Source organism: Nicotiana attenuata, chromosome 7, assembly GCF_001879085.1.
Source record: "Nicotiana attenuata strain UT chromosome 7, NIATTr2, whole genome shotgun sequence".
Lineage (NCBI taxonomy): Eukaryota > Viridiplantae > Streptophyta > Magnoliopsida > Solanales > Solanaceae > Nicotiana > Nicotiana attenuata.
This window is the reverse complement of record NC_031995.1, coordinates 48,809,029-48,826,259: the sequence shown is the minus strand read 5'-3', so window position 1 is coordinate 48,826,259 and position 17,231 is coordinate 48,809,029. Positions and strand designations below refer to the sequence as shown.

At 35.8% G+C, this 17,231-nt stretch overlaps 2 protein-coding genes across 7 annotated transcripts; one reads left to right on the top strand and one right to left on the bottom strand.

Annotated features, from left to right (window-relative positions):
• Nucleotides 430–10,884, top strand: LOC109229061 (protein LNK1-like). 6 transcript variants are annotated; one of them, XR_002068502.1, is made up of 8 exons: nt 3,074–3,267; nt 4,495–5,070; nt 5,188–5,521; nt 6,030–6,635; nt 7,275–7,420; nt 9,443–9,582; nt 9,676–9,869; nt 10,447–10,884. XR_002068502.1 is itself a non-coding variant. In XM_019394370.1 (6 exons), the coding sequence occupies exons 2-6, from the start codon at nt 4,733–4,735 to the stop codon at nt 7,572–7,574; spliced, it is 1,473 nt and encodes a 490-aa protein (XP_019249915.1). In that variant the 5' UTR covers nt 3,064–3,267; nt 4,495–4,732; the 3' UTR covers nt 7,575–7,675. The 6 variants fall into 6 exon arrangements, 2 of the variants coding, with proteins under 2 accessions (XP_019249915.1, XP_019249913.1); XR_002068501.1 differs by adding an exon at nt 4,300–4,390 and having other exon boundaries at nt 3,079–3,267; nt 9,443–9,869; XR_002068500.1 differs by lacking the exon at nt 3,074–3,267 and adding an exon at nt 430–527 and having other exon boundaries at nt 9,443–9,869.
• Nucleotides 12,075–16,443, bottom strand: LOC109229060. The gene is made up of 4 exons (XM_019394367.1): nt 16,125–16,443; nt 15,901–16,015; nt 14,961–15,144; nt 12,075–12,661 (listed from the first exon to the last, which is right to left on the bottom strand). The coding sequence occupies exons 1-4, from the start codon at nt 16,317–16,319 to the stop codon at nt 12,442–12,444; spliced, it is 714 nt and encodes a 237-aa protein (XP_019249912.1). The 5' UTR covers nt 16,320–16,443; the 3' UTR covers nt 12,075–12,441.

The following is a 17,231-nucleotide window of genomic DNA, read 5'->3' as shown; positions in this document are numbered from 1 at the left end:
GTGTATTTTTCTTAGTATTATATAAATTATATATAATTAGTTAGATTTCTTATTTATTTTTTTGATCGGAANACTTTCAAACATTTTAGTAATAAATTTTACAATTAAAACAAAATCACCTACCCATTACCTCACGTAGCCTCACATAAATCCCAACCCCAATGTCCCCAATTTTACACTGCACTACACACTTGCACACACTATTCTTCCGGCCACTCACACATGTTGCACACACATCCCACTCCTCACGTCCTAAACCCCATATCCCCTCAATCACATGATCTCACACACACTCATCTGCACACACCTATCTATATATAATACACACACCTCACAAATTAGAGGAGAGAGGGGAATAGAACGGGGGGAAATGCAGAGAACGAAAAGAAGGAGAAAAATTGTTCGAAGATGGCGTTCGAGGTTCCGTTCGTGGTTCCGAGTTCGAGGTTCTAGAAAAGTCAGCATTGCTAGCTTTGGAAATCAGTAGATTGTGGCTGTAATTTTATTGTAAAAAGCTTCACAAAAAGGTAATATTCGAATTTTCATCATCAACATGAAAGATAGTTTTGTTGATTCTGATTAATTTCGGCTTCATCTTTTATTTCAATTTCTGTGTCTTTGAGTTATTCTGAGTATTCTTTTTCGAACTAGAGTGAGCTGTATATTTATTTGGGTGTCGGTTCAAGTTAAATATAATTACCAAACTTTTGCTCATGGACTAATATAATATTTTCTAAAAGACGAAACAAAAGAAAACTCAAAAGCAAAAACTTAATAAATAAATAAATAAACAAAACGTATTATTCTTATAATTACAAAAATAACAGCAAATGAGTTTATCGATTTTCATGTCTTTGTAGATTTTCAAATGTACTCCAAAATATGATAATAAAAGACTTGCCTACTTTCTTAACAATAAATTGCCGATTTTATTTTAGGAGTATAATTAGCCCATTTCTTATAACTAATTGAGGTTAATATAATTTCAAGATATAGAATGATAATAATTTGGTAGTTGTAAATAGTTTTTCATAAGTTAGTAATATAATTAGCCTTTGTAAATAATCTTTAAGTGGGAATCTTACACTCTTTCCTCAATCCTTACTTCATAAATCATGACCTCACCACAATCTCAAATTAGTTTAGGAAGATAACTCTAAAACACTAGAAAAACTTTAGATGAACTTTAAATATTAGCCTATGTGTTTATACCTGAACCTTGGATTGATATGCTTGAATAATAAAAGGATCATGTGCGCGTTCCGCGTCTCGATGCCTTTAGATTTAAAATAATTATGTTATAACCATGTGTACATTCCGTACCTTGGTTTAATATTTAATTTCAAAGAAGTACCTTGTATGCGTTCCGCATCTTGGTGAACCCAATTATTAAATATAATAATTAATTAAGCGGTAATAAATAAGCCATAATTAATAAAAACACAAGAATAACTAAAAATTGATTTAAGCCTTACATTAGTCAATAAAGCGACCGTGCTAGAACCACGGGACTCGAGAGGTGCCTTACACCTTCCCCTCGTTCAACAGAATTCCTTACTCAGTCTTCTGTTTTCGTAGACCATAAATAAGAGTCAAACCTTCCTTTTGAAAAGGGGATTCAAATAAAAGGTGACTTGGAACACCAAAACTCAATTCCAAGTGGCGATTCTAAATAATAAATAATCTTTTTTCAAAAACGTCAGTTCAATTGGAAAAATTCTTCTAGCTCAACCTCGTAATAGGGTTGTGTGTGGAAAAAAAGAGGTGTGACAGTTTAGAGAAATATATGTTCATATGTCTTTGATTAAATAAAAGTAATGCAATGTGGCGTGGATTTCTATAGCTAAAGATTCAATATTTTCTAACTGCTTGGCCACTACATTGACCCCAAAAAATAGTATATGAGAATTTTTTTGATATTAGCCATACCTCAACGCAATGGGGTTTTGTGATTTGTTCTTTAAGTGTTTTGGAAATTATTTATTTGTGTTAGATTTAGAATATTTTGTCAAAATTTAAAAGAAAAAAATTTGGAACCAATATACAACAACAACAACTAGGGGTGTTCATAAAAATCCGAAAAATCGAACCAAACTGAAAACCAAACCAAACTGACCAAAAAACCCGATACTTTTTGGTTTGGTTTGGTTTTGGTTTTGAATTTTAAAAACCGATCAAATTTGGTTTGGTTTTGGTTTTAATCAGAAAAAAAATCGGGAAAAATCGAACCAAACCGACTGTAGGAGTAACTATTTCAAATTTATTATTACACCTATATATATGTATATTTTATACAAAGTTTCAAATGTTTTATGGTAAATGTTAATAGTTTGCACTTTTAGTATAGTTCTTTACCTTTACATTCTAGTTTGATTGGTAGTTTTCTTTAGTTAAGTGTAAGAATCCATTTCGTGTTAAAAATAATATATTTTTAATTGAGCCTTTAAATTATTCATCACTATTTGATTCAATTATCATCAATATATCTTGGTAACTAATAGATTTCTCAAAGGGCAATTAATTTGATAGTGTTACTTTGAAAATGTGATCGCCGGAATATGTGTTTGGTAGTGTATGTCTTATATTTAAGAAAAAACCCGACAAATAACCGAAAAAATTGAAAAACCGACAAAACCCGACATAAACCGAATCGAGAAAAAACCAACATAATTGGTTTGGTTTGGTTCTAATATTTGAAAAATCGACTTACTTGGTTTGGTTTCTTTTTAGGGAAAATCGATCCAAACCGAACCATGAACACCCCTAACAACAACCCAATAAAATCTCACTAGTATATATGTGGATAATTTTAATAGTACATGGGTATATCTACACCTTTTCCCTAAACTAAATGTGAAAAAGAAATCAACTTTAAATTGACCGAAATGTAGGCGTCGGCACGTCGTTTCAACTGACAGAATGGCAAGCAGCTGACACGTGTTGGTTTCTTCTTACGTGAACCAATGAATTACCGAAAACAGATCGTTTCTTAACCCTCTCCTCTCGTCCACGAATTTTGATACCCCCACAACCCCTAGAAGTCTTAAGGCCACAAATTTGATCTCATTGCCCACTTGGCTTTCCACGTACTTATTAATATTTAAAAATACATTATATATCTTCCAGATAATATCAAAGCAAACAAAAAGCTTCTTTCCTCTCTCCCTACATAGATCTGTGTTTCCTGAGAATCAAATTAGGGTTTTTGGAATTACAGTTTTGATTTTCCGGCAAAGTTCGTTCTTCTCGAGATTTATTGGTTTTCCGGTGAGTTTTCCGACAGTAAAATTATCTTACTCTTCTAAATTTTCTGTATTTTCAGTGTTTCCAGCTTGTGAATTGATTTATTGCTGAAAAGAGTAGGAAACTTTTAATCTGGAAATTATTGTTTTGAATGTTTCTATGTGATACCTCTTTAACTGATGATTTCACTTAGTTGAGCCCGATTTAGCACCTGATTGAGAAATGATAATTTTAGTATTGTCAGTGTAAAAGGAAATTTGGCTCGTATAACATGTTCTCAGTGTAAAAGAAATGATAATTTTTATGAAGATAATAAACGACTAATTACTGTATACTAGACTCTTTTGTTAGTCTTATTGTAATAATTTAGCTAGGTTTTTTTCTCCATAATAAAGAGGCGTACCTCTAATTAATAAATAAAAAAGGGTAGCGTTACCACCTTCATATCCACGTCCCATTACTACTCTTTAATTGAGTTAGCAAATACCAGTGATTTATGAACACTGTTTCCTCTTTTTCTTGTTAAGCTGATATTTGCTCATTTTTCTGCTTGTTCAACCGTCTTTTAATTATTCTTTTCCCTCCTGCCAAAAGAGAGACCAAATGAGAAAAAGAGACCATTGTGTCTGGAATCTCATTATTAGTGGCAGTCTTGTATTCTGATATTGTAGATTTCTATCTTCATGTTATTCCTTTCGCCTTGTTATCTTTTTTTTGTTCTCGTTATTGCTTGTTGCTATTGCTCTTTTCTCATTTTTCCTTGTGCCGAGGGTCTACTAGAAACAACCTCTCTACATTCACTGTATGGGGCAGGCAAGGTCTGCGTTCTATCTACCCTACCCAGACCTCACTTGTGGGACTATACTGGGATGTTGTGTCTGGAATCTGAATTATTTCACCTTCTCCTTTTACGACTTGCACCCCCCCCCCCCTTTTAATTTATTCTTTAGTTATAATTTCTTGATTTTCTCTCAATACAGTAAATGGTCTTTGCCAAATTGGTATGGAGGCCTAGTTAATATACTGTAATTTTTTTAAATTTTTTTTTGAGAATAGGTTAATATACCGTAAAGTTGTCTTTCAGTAGCCGTGACGACTCATAATCTCTCAGGACTTACAGGCTAGACTTTTAGTATCTTCTAGATTGGTATAGATCATCATTCTACTTTCATCTGGCTTTTTTCATTTTTCAAATTAAACTTTATTAAATTCTATTCTTGATGAACTCATTTTGACAAATATTTTCTGCAGTTACTACAGCTAAAATTCTGGTATTACAGCTAGAAGCTAAAGATGGGGAGAAGTTTTGTGATAGTGATAATCATATAGGCAATATCCTATTGTGGATGTGTTGGTGAATTCCTTCCAAGAGTGATAACTGTGCAAGGAGGTGGTTTAATCAAGTATTGTGGGAAATTAATCTACAGTTAAATATTTTAATCAGTGATAGGAGCAAGAAGAAGTTCCTCCACTAAATAGTAGCAGCAGCATGATGTCAGAAGAGGACTTATGGGCGGATGCACCTGATTTTGTGTTGCCTAATACCCGTGGCAAAAGCTCATTAAATGTTGGGACATTGCATCATTGCTTCAAACGTAAAAACGTAGACTCCATTGACAGTGACTTCTGCCAAAATGGCCCCATTTTGGACAACAAGAAAGCTGCCATTGGGGAAAACTCATGTAGCTTTCCACTTGGTCCCATTTCTCTGGTAAATGATGATCTGAGTTGTTTTGACAACAACCGGGTGGATAAAGACACTAATGATCTCTTGTATTATAACTGGTCTGAGATGGGGAACTTTGAGGATATTGACATGATGTTCAGGTAATTGTTTTCTTCATATTCAGTGAGGTGAAGCTTTCAATTGTCCTATTTTTTTTTTTCATGTTTAATAGGAGGAATTCTATTCAAACTAGTACTCACTATTGTGATGTTCTACAGCAGTTGTGATTCAACATTTGGACTTGGAGCCAGCAATGAGGATGACGTTGGTTGGTTATCATCATATGCTATTGAAGGATCCGGAGATCGATTGAGGTCAGATATTCAGTGTCAGAACTCAACATCCAGTGCAGTGGAAAATAACGGCAGTCTTGAAGTTTCAAGAACAGAGGAAATGGGCAGTTCAATTAGTGATTCTGGCATTAAAAGTCAACCAGTTAGCTATAATGGTAATTTTTGGCCCTCACAGAAAGATGAATTGGCCAATCTGAGCCATCTGTCTTTTGTGAATGGATCAAGTAATTCAGAGTGCAAACTAGTACCTCAAAAGAAAGTGAGTATAATTCTGTCTTGGTGTACTTCAAATTCTTCTCTCTTACTTTGCGTTCTGTGTTGAGTTACTTCTGAGGTGGGCGTTTGGAGAAAGTAGAATTTTCTGATCGACTCCAAGTTGAGATGTTGAATAACAGTCAACCAAGGATCAGCGGTAGTGTAATGGTAAATTTTGAAAATGATGGTAGTTCCATGTTACATGATCTTTCTCTGCGTGCGTGCGTGCGCGTTTATGTAAAATGAGATCTCATAACCTTAGTGTGGGCTCAATTCATCCTGAAAGTGCGGTACCAGTATTAATTTAAATTCTTCTTCCTAGGGTGTGGTAACTTGTTTTGAAAATTTATATCATTCTTCATTACTTAATTTGTGATACGTGGACTTTCTAATTGTATATTATGAGTCATCTTGTCAAAAAAATTGGGTGCATTCATCTTGACTGCTGTTGCATAAAGTTCAACAATGATTCCCCCTCTTTTTATTAATTTTGCTTGTGTGGTTCTCCACAGAATAATATAAATAAGAAGCACGCAAATCACCAGAACCAATCGGAAGGAAAGAGAAAATGTGTTTTTGTAGAAAATGATGATGCCTTGCGTAATATTGATGGCCTTTCAGAAGAGAGAAGACATTCTACTGAGGCCACTGGACCTAAAGGCAATTTGATATCATCGGGTATTCCTCAGCAAAATGAAGCTCACGAACATGAGACTGCTTACTTACATAGTAGCGTTTCTTACATGTCTGATTACAGTTGTTCAGATCAAATTGTCCATCACCCAACTTCATCGATTACCAAATCTGGAAATGATGGTTCCATGTCCCTTTCACTCAAGGACTGCTATGCACCAAATCATCTGCAGTGTAGGCAGAGCTCTCCTGATCCTTCTTTTCAGATAGGTACTATCACAACAAGTGAAAAGGAGGAGGAGAAGCTGCTTCAGCATTCTGGAATTAAGTTTGAAAATAGCAGTGATCCTGAAGGCATTAGCACGAGAATTCCACCAGCATTAGGTTCCTCAATTATAGCAGAGAGCACTTCCATTAGTTCTGGGTTGGATGAAGTAGCAGAAGAAACTACTGGATTTCATCAGCTTCAACATGTCACAGAACGGGTAAACAGAATCTCTATAAAATTCACATGTGTTTCAATCTTGTTTGGTGATGAATTTATTAATTGAGTTGGAAAAATAATTTAAAGTTACATGTCAAACAAGCCTTATTTTGTTGGTCCGAGTGTCCCTCTACGGAAGTAGTATGTGTTCAAACTTGTTTGATGCGAGTTCATTACTTTAAGCTGGAATATTTTATTTAACCTTACATGTCGAACCGACCTTAGATATGATGGTTCAAATCTGAAGCAAATATATTTATTGCTCTAGGATCATATTATGTGCTCGAAATATTTTACATGTTGCTGTGGTTATGGATATAGTATATTATAGGCTTACAGTTATACACACTTATACCAGGGTTGTCTTTTTGGGCATGTTGCTGTTGGAGATATACTAAAGCTAAACTGTTTCATTTCTCATCATCTAGTTGCATACATATGTTGCTTCTTTATGGGGTAAAACCTCAAAAGCTTTTGTTTTATTTTTTGAAATTTTGTTTTTTGCTTGCTTGAATTATCCAAATCTGAATCCTCTCCCCTCTGGCTGAGGTGTAGTATTTAGCAGTCCTGCTGAAAAATTGACTGATTCGCGGTATTTACATTTTTATAAAACTAATTATGTTTTACTTTGTTGGTTTAGTTGGATATAAGGACAAAGCTCTGCATAAGGGATAGCTTGTACCGGTTGGCTCAGAGTGCTGAACAAAGGCATAGAGATGCTAATGTCATTAACTCTGGAGATGATAGAGATAGAAGCCAAGCATTGACTTGCAAAAGGACAAACAAGTATGATTATTTCTTGAGCGCTAAGGGCCATTCTTCTCAAAACATCTCATAATCTTGACTCTCGTATTACAATTGTTTTAATGTGCATGCCTAATATTTTCTCAGGATAGCGCATGATCTTGGCTCTTGCATTGCACAAGTTCTAATGCATTAAGTATGACAAGCTTTCTGTGAGCAGCCAGTTAAATGTGTATTTTGGCATCAAGTTTGAGCTTAATTTAGCTTACCTCACAGATGCGAGGTCTTTTGTGTGAATGCCTGAATAGTATCCCGAATTTAAAGTGGCATCTGTTTAGTAGTGTAAGTTCAGAACTCTGCTCAATTCCTTTTTATCCATTAGGGTTTCTCGTTGATCATTTATGCATTTTGCTAGAAAACAGAGTTTGTACCAGGTTTGCCATTGGCTGGTCACCCCTGGGCTTCTTCAGGACAATAGACAGTACGTACAATACTAAGTCTTGTGATTAAGGAGCCCGATAGTACAGCGTAGAACTGTTCAGGTTCTATTATAAACATTAAACTGTGCACAAAAATCTAGAGAAATAAGCAGGAAGGGTGGATTTTAAATTACCGTTTCTAGTTTCCAAAGATTGCACCCTATGGTTGATAAGTAGACAGTGCTCTCAAGTCTCCACTACCCCTCCCCAGCCTAAAATGACTGAAGCAGGGTTTTCTGTGCAAGAAGTTATTGCTTGGGGAAAAAGAAAAGGATAGACAGTTGGAAACTCGAATTGATTGTTGAAATTAATATACATGTTGTTGGAATTACGAGTCTAGAATTGTTAAGTTTTTATTAAGATACTGCTGTATATTGGAAAAATATCACGTTTATAGTGTTTGACACCTTTAATAGGTATGTCTTGTATTTGTCAAATTATCAAGTTTCCAATATATCTCTAATCTTCCATCATTTTTTTTCAAAATTTGTATCATTTTTCATTTCTCTGTCTTTCTAAATCCTTAGAATGCAGTTCCTGTTCTTTTTGTTTCCCCCTTTTTCCTGTTTCTGGTATCTTAAGAAACCTCATGTTCACAAGTTTAGCAAGGTGTCTCAATGGACGGGATGGTACTGTAGGAGCATGTTTTTTCTGCCAAATAATGTTGGTAGATCTCATTTGTGCTTGTTTGGTTGACCAAATAATAGTATTATGCTCAATCTTACCAGGCGAAGGAATAGGACTGTTAGTTCATGTTAGTGATGGTTGTGGAAATTAGACATTCCTCTTTTTCTTTGTTTTGGGTTTCAGAAAGAAAAGGGAGAGGTAGGTGGTCAAGTTAGTGAAAAACTAAGCCAGCAAGTTAGGGGGTCTTCATTTTTTCTGTTTGGCTGGGTCGGGGGAGGGGGAAGTGGGGAGGTTGAGGGTTAGTTGGCAGACATCATAAAGTATTACTGTTTAGAGCCTAATTACTATACGTAATTATAGTTTGCCTAATTACCGTTCTTAGCTACTGTTCAATTGTTACCAGCTTGTATCACTTGTATTCAGACGCGCAACGAATACAACATGTGTCAATTGTATTTGTTCGCGCAACGAATATAACTTGTATCAACTGTATTCGTTCGCACAACGAATGCAACCAAGACGAAATACATGGGTACTTCTTGCATCTTCTTATGCCTTTTTCTATAAAACTCATTACTTCATCGAAATAGATTGGTGTATACAAAGAATACAATATGTATCGACTGTATTAATTCGCCCAAACGATTATAACCAAAGCGAAATACAAAAATACAGAAAAATAGAATGCTCTCGTAGAGAGTCGAACTCAAGACTTCCGCTTACTAAACAGGTGCTCTAACCAATTGAGCTACGAGAGCTTTTTGTGCTTTTGTTTCCGTTCAAAACTATTGATCTACCTGTATTTGGTATAAAATTCAAATATAGCTAATTGGTAATTTTCTGAAAGTAAAGCTACGAATGACAAATACAGTGTATATGTTTGTTGTGCTGCGTAATTTTTCCTAGATTCTATTCTATTCGCGCAATTTTTCCTAGATTCTAATGGCTTGTATTGCAGGTGGCAAGGGTATATGGACATGGAAAGAGACACCAATTCTTTAGATCGATCTATTGCACATTTGCTCTTCCTCAGGTCTTCAGGCTCATCTGTAACACCTGGCTCATCTGTAACACCTGCCCCTGATTCCTTGGCTTGAGGTCCTCTTCCACGATAAGCTCTTCTAATATTAAACAACATTCATGTTTGACATTCTGGTGGATCAAACCTTATCCTGATAAATCAATGAACAGATCCATGGTTCTCTGAGTTGCCAGCTGGTGATGTCTGAGAACTTGATTTGTCGTGGAGAAATGCAGCTAACGAGAGCAAAAAGTTGCCGATAACTGACCTTAAATACTTAAAAAAGCTTCAAGACCGATGGTGGTGTCTCCATTCAATCATTATGCTGGCCCATGTATAGGGCCTATCAACAACAAGTTACAAGGTATTTTACATGTTTTTTGATGTTTTATTGGAGATGTTTCCAGTCCATTTTGTTGCATCTCTTTGAATGGGCTTTCACAATCAGTTTCTTTTTATCTTCACTTTGCAATCCATCTTTGTGACTACCACTTTAACTCACAGGATCCATGCACAATAATCCATTCTTCTGTATGCAGATTTTGTACACCTAATTCCATCTGAGAACTGAGCATTTTCTATAATTCTGATATCTTCAAGGCTTCAAGCCTTGAATTAGTTCATTACATGCCTTTTCCTTTTTCTGCTGTGTAGGCAGTGCATTTATATAAATGGTTCCTCTTTTCTTTTTCTTTCTTTAAATTGGGGATGTGATTTTGCTTACATGAAAACAACAAACAGATCCAAGGTTGCTTGTTTTTATCCTTCCTCTTCTATTGGTGGGCTTATATTAATTTCCACGTAGATAGTGAGCTCAGTAGCTGTTTCATCAGGATTCAGGAAGAAGATAACGTAGCTGGGGAAGCTGCTGAACATGCTTTATTGGTTCTAATAGGTGAATGTGTCATCCTAAAGATGAAGGTTTTTTTTTCTTTCTGCAGGGAATAAGAGTATGACGAGCGTATGAATGTACAAAAAACAATTGCCAAACATATCAAAGAGTGACAGCATAGTGGAGTCGACCTAAACAGTGGTTCTACGTGGAGAAATAAAGGGTTGAATATACTTGGCAACCGCGACTCAAACAATTGTAAATTCTACTCAATTGATGACTTAGAGTATACTATGTTGATGCCCACACTTTTGCGCCTTAGCGCTCTCTCTCTCTCTCTCTTGAACAGTCTAGTGTTGGGATTTTGGGGGTTATAATTGGCCTATGAGAAACATTGTTAGTGTAAAATGATGTTATCAATACGTTCACGATAATTTTTATTTTTTGTTTATATGGCTATGTTTTGTCATTATATGAGAAAGAGAAACGGTACATGTAAAAGAATTTATGTGATAAGTAAATTCTTTTTACCTTACAATTGTTTTAATTGATGTGTCTATGCCATGCCATCATATGAGATACATTTTTTATGTAATGTTATATTTATCTAGAAAAACTTACTCGACAAAATATTTTCACTAGAAATTTATCGGATAGATAGGGGATGCGGTAACGTTTTACAATGAAAAAATAATTTACGGAATTTTATGAGTATACTGCATTAAATCCCAAGTTTAGGGACTAATTGAAATTCGCACGGCTAGCATCGCATAGTCAGCTTGGTATTTTGGCATTGTCTATTTGGTTTTTTATGTCGGTTGACGTGTTTTTCTAGCATTTTGATTTTCTGAGCAGTGTAGAAAAAGTTTATTTATTTTTAAGTGACAAAAAAGTTTAGTGATTTTGGTGCAGTAAACTAAAAATTTGATGACCGTTCGTGAATTACAATAGGACTTCTGCATAACACTCATTTCTTATTAGCTTTCCCGCCAGTGAATCAGGTTCCGTCAAAGAACGGTAAGTATTAGACAATCTTACGAGGCATTGGTTGACTCTGTCCATTTTCCAGTCGTATCTCTGTGGCAACAATGTCCTATGATCATAAAACAAATCTCATTAAGTCGAGAAATTGATCTACGTGATGTATGATGAAGTCAACAGTAGGACCAAAAAAAAGTTCTAACTCTCTAGATGAGTGTCTCATCAAGTTTTCCCAAGAAGAAAATTTTCTTTGGTTTTTGTGCATCAAAATTCCTCCTCAAGTCCATACTTGGCTTCGACCACTTCTCTCAGAAACCATTTTTACCCCTTTAGCTTGAATGCACTTCTACAATTCCATCGAGCATTGCTACCTCTCACCAACACAAAATACCGTAAGTCTGCCCACCAAAGCTTAGGTGGATGGGAAGAATCACCTACTCTATTTTTTCCTCAATGAACTATTTGCATTTAATCATAAGATATCTGGATTTCTCACTTGATCTCTCGGAAAGAAACTGGCCTACTTAGATGTATTATTGAAAGAAAGTGTCTTTTCTAAGCAGCTGCTTAACAGAGGTATGTCACCTCATCATATCATGAGTTACAACAACAACAACAACAACAGCCCATATCATGAGTTACCTTTAGATAAAATTAAACAGTTTTTCGTTTAGCTTAGATCATTTTAACAGTGTCAAGAAACCACTGGCACTGTTGTATGCTTAGACATTAATGCATACGTTGGATATGATGGAAGAAAAGGCAAACAATCATTTGCTATAACGAAACTAAAACAAGTGATCATTAACAGGAGCAATCCTTTCTATCTGGAGCACTTGTTGGCTGCACGACTTCTTCCAAACAAAAAGTATCTAAAACCCAATTTCTGTTGAAATGTGATACATCTTGATGGAAACGAACAAAGAGGCGAAAGAACAAAGTGGTGGCACTTTAGCTTTATAATGCCAACCAGAATCTACATCACGGGTTATGCACTTTAAACAGATTACTGCACAATTCCTAGATTCACTTCAGCCGAGTATATCTGCTAAAAGTACAGAGTCGATTGATTATGCCACTGGAGGACCTTACATATAATTGGACCAACTTGTTCTAAACTTGACTAGTCAAATTGCTGGCGCAGATGCATTTCTGTCTCGCTTTTCCATGATGCATGGGACGACTGCCCCTTCATCCTCTTATTCTTCTCCTTGTCTTTAATGGTAGAGCCCTTCTTCTTGACTGGCTCTTCGTCAGCGTCTACAGGGCGATCACTGCATGCTGGGCACACCATCCCTCTTGCGTGCGTGTATGTTTTGGGAATTCCACACCTCAAGCACATCCTAATACAAGATGCATTTCATCAAAAGATAGTATATAAATGAAATTGCAATCAATACTCTCTTCTTTTTTTATGAAGAAAATTGCAATCAATACTCTCAATAAAAGAACTAGCACACATAGTCACATTGTCATATAATGATGTATAATCCTAATCACATCCTAATGCGGCATATACTTCATCCAACAGAGAGAAAAAAAATTCCTTCAGCAGTCTGTAGAAAAAGAACTAATACATACTAGGTGAAATAGAGGAACGGTTGTTACTTTGCAGGACTGCCCTACCCCGGAGGGAACGAAAATTGTAATGGGGTTCACAGTGTTGCCATGGCAATGAACACTTTTAGAAAAATTCGAGCTAATGCATCTAGGCGTCTACGACCAAATTCATCACTAGTCCAACACAACAAAGGGTGAACCAGGATGAGAAAAGTATGAGTCCACCGCTTGACATATTTCCTCTGCCATTTTTGGTTAGGGAAACACAGTACGGTAGCCAAGATGGGCGGCATGAACTCGTGACACTTGAATTGCAGGTACCACATATAGGAATAGCCACAGTAAATCACTATAATCTATCACCTCTCAGAGAGTTCAAGATAAATATGAAGTGTTGAAAAGCAAAAACTTCTGTGCACGATAACCTATCCCCCCCCCATCCCCNNAAAAAACCTTACTTGCAGGATAAAATCACGCTAGAATAGGTATTATGTATCCAATGGTTATGTATTTATGTTTTTCTGAGCACTCCGCATGCCAGCTATTGATAATCTTATATACACCACAGATGAAAACAAACAAAAAATACTTCTTGCAGAATCAGTAGCTGCTCCTCTATAAGTTGTCAACCTAAATTTGGTTCCAAACTTATCAACAACTATAGAATTACACAAATGAACTGAGTATTGGTTTAATAGATCCAGTCCAACCATCAAGCATGATCCTTTTTCTTTTTCCTTTTTACCGATTTCTCTTGGTGCTAAGGGTCCAAATTGAAAACAATTTGGGAAGTTTCCAGCTTAAGAACAGAAAGATAAAATCTCACAAGTCATCACCACTTAATAAAAGGAGAGATACATTAAAAGCTGAATCAAGAAAAATATTTTAAATAGTAGTGATGTTCTCTTTAATTGATAACAGAAACTGCACCATAAATTCGTCTCGTCACAGTGTCTAAGCGTTAAAGCAAATTGTAAATTCAGTACAACTAACAAAGCAAATGATTAACTTAGTGCAAAGTGATTATTCCAGACAGCAAAAAATTGTCCGGACTTGGAGCTTGAATGCAATCAATCTCAGTCGCCTCCCTGCCCTTCCTTCTAGGCAGGCGGGGTCACCCACAGGAAAAACATAGGTAAGAGTTTTTAATAGCTTGATTGACAAAACTGAGATTCAAAGGATAACAAGATACTAAACACTTCTGCAACCACATACTACACATGAAAGTGCATGCAGGAAGTCTTACAAGGATGCTATTTTTTTTTTCAATCTACTGAATTTTATGTTCAACCTTCTCAAACAGTCAAGGTAATAAAAGGTGAAGTCTCTAAATCTTCACCAATCTGTTATGTTTAATATATACTGCATCTACCTCAAAAAGTTCACAGCAATAAACCAACCAAAAACAAATTACGCTCTTCACTGGATCCAACAGCTGCACCTTTGTAAAAAGCATCTCCTGTTTACTTATGATTCAAATGGATACAGCAGCTATAAATCTGGTGTCTACAGTAGGATTGTTTATCTTATTTAGTAAACCCCCTCCATCTGCTTTTTATGTCTTCAATTTTCACCATCGCACAGCTTAATAACTTAGTTTGACTTATACATTGTGTTAATAACAGTATTAAAATGTTAAATTAAGTACTGGAGCTTGATTATATGGTTAGGAAAGGACAACACATCACATTGTAGCTCAAACTTAAGCGTTAAATGCACCTGAAATCTCGAGATAGTGAAAGGTGTATGAAATATTAAAACCTCTAGTAGTGTGTCAACTATCAAAAGTATCTAGTCGTACAAGTATTTCAAATATTAACGACATTCTGAAAAATAAATTGTCTCATCCAGTGTTTTTAGAAGTGAAAAACACAAAAATGACAAGGTCCATGGAGTTTGAAGTGTAAAACGAGAGGTGAAGCCCACACTTCATTAAAGTGAACCGCACAATTTATGGAAAATTTAAAAACCAAACATATATAACTAATTCTAGCATTCAGTTTACAATTATACTGATATTAATCCAAGTCACAAAGTTGAGATTCAGATAATGGACCCCTCAATTGAAATGATAATCCATACCTCAGAAGCTCTGCTGCATCTTCTGCACCAGGATAGCTCGCACTTGGCACAGGTTTGCCTCCTTGTACAGTGCCAACAGAAACACTTGCTTGACCAGTGGCTGTCCTTGGGATGCTCCCATCGACATCACTTCTGACCCTCTCATGTATCCCTACTAACTGAGCCTTTGACTCCACTACAGCACCTATAAGGGTGAAAGATAGAAAAGGAAATGTACAAACCGTCTGTGACCATTAGCGATTCTCCTTTATTGTCACAAAGATGACTAAACAAAAGAATAGGAACAAAAAGCGTGATGGTAGTCGACAAAATTATTCAATTAAAGATACTTCCTAGTGCAAAAAATTGACATGCCCCATTTTAAAGAAAAGATTGTCAGCATATCACTGTCAGAGAAATAGAGCTTTTCTTGCCTCTAGGGAAATCAATAGTGGGCTACAAGTGGGTCTATAAAGTCAACAAAAAGTTGATGGAGCAGTTGACAGCTTGAAGGCTATATTGGTGGCCAAAGGATACACATATTGAGTCGAACCCCTTTAGAGATAGGATCTGTTTCTCTATCTTAGATTATTAACCGTTGCGTTCATGAAAAAGTAGAAACATAGGACTGCAGGCCCCAACTAACCTACGAACTCTATATAAGCTATATAAGTTGCATTCACTTTCGGTTACCTATGTTATGGCTACCGGATAAATCTCCCAACAAGGCTCAGGCAAAAGGAAAGAAATCACCTATGGTTTCTTATCTCTGCTGGAATGCGAACCCCGGTTTTCTAGGTTTTCACCCACATCATTAATCACTAGACTACACCCTTGGTTACCAAGTCATACTAATAGCTGATGTTAAATGATAAATTGTTCAAGGGACATTGTATAATTACAACACCGTAAATACCATCATATATAGAATAAAAAGAAGTGTTAGGAGCTAGAAAAGTACCAGCTGGTAAATCATTCTTGTTTCTGCTGTACTTACGGCGACCGTGTCGCTGCCCCTCCACCTCCTTTCCAGCTTCTTCAATACTGTTGTTCAAAAACTGCGGCGGCCCTGAAATCTCCAATAATTTCCAAACATAAATGTTTCACACCGCACTTCACATCACAACAAAATAACATAAAAAAGATAATATTAATAATAATAAAAGGAATTTAAGGAAATATTACTTCGGAAAAGGCAGCAAGAGCTGACGGAAGCGAAGAAGATGAAGCAGGGTTAGGGTCAAAAATGGGTTTGTAACGATTTTTTTGTGGAATACCGTCGTCGTTTTCCTCGTCGGAGGATGATTTTTGGTACTGAGGTTCTTCTTGTTCTTCTTCCTCCTCCGCCGACGAGTAGCCTTGTATGAGAGACAAACTCATCTTTACCGGCCGGCAGAATCCGAAAAAGATCCGAACTACAGACCCGAACTCGATCTTCGAGTTTAGAGTTGAGTTGAGTTGAGATACTAGTACTCTAGTAGGCTGCCAATGATCGTTTTGCCCCTTCAAAAGTCACAGAATGTACGAATAAATTTGCAAAATTGTCCTCAAACTATAATAAAAGCTGTTTTTGTACCACGCTAGTTTTGCTTAAAACTTTGTTCAATAATCAATTTTTTTTTTTGGGTTTTCCAGGATTTTTTGGTATTCATTCTAGAATCCGATTAATTGAGATTCATGCCTCCTTTTGGGGGAATAAGGGTTTCGTACCAAAAGTGAATTCATTCTCGGCTCAAACTCAAAATTTTTAGTTGATGAAAGAGGATTGGTAATAATAGCAATAGTGTTATAAATAGAATTGTATTTATGGTGAATGTCTATATTTAGAAAGATTCTAGGGTTTATTACTTGGTGGCTAAGTCACCTTCTCCCTATAAATAGAGGGTTCTATTCCATTGTAATTCACTCCCAAATCAATAAGAATTCTCTCCCTCTACTTTTTTCTGCAATATTGTTCTTCTTCTTTTATTATTTCATAAAACGTTATCAGCACGAGACTCTAACCAATTGAGTAGAAGCTTTGGGATTGAGCATAATGATTGTCAATTATTCTATGAACTTCCTTCATGATTAAATTCTGGATTTAAGGTAAGTATTTTACTTTATTTTTCAATTTTAAATTCTTGAAATTCTATAATTTGATTTTATATACAAGAAAAGACGATAAATTTTGTTTGCAACTCTAATGGAGTTTGAAAGAAATTATTACCACCCAAAGTGGTAAAATTTCTATGCCTTGCCATGATTAAATTCATGTATGATTGTGGGCAAAGAATTGAAAACCCGTCCCAT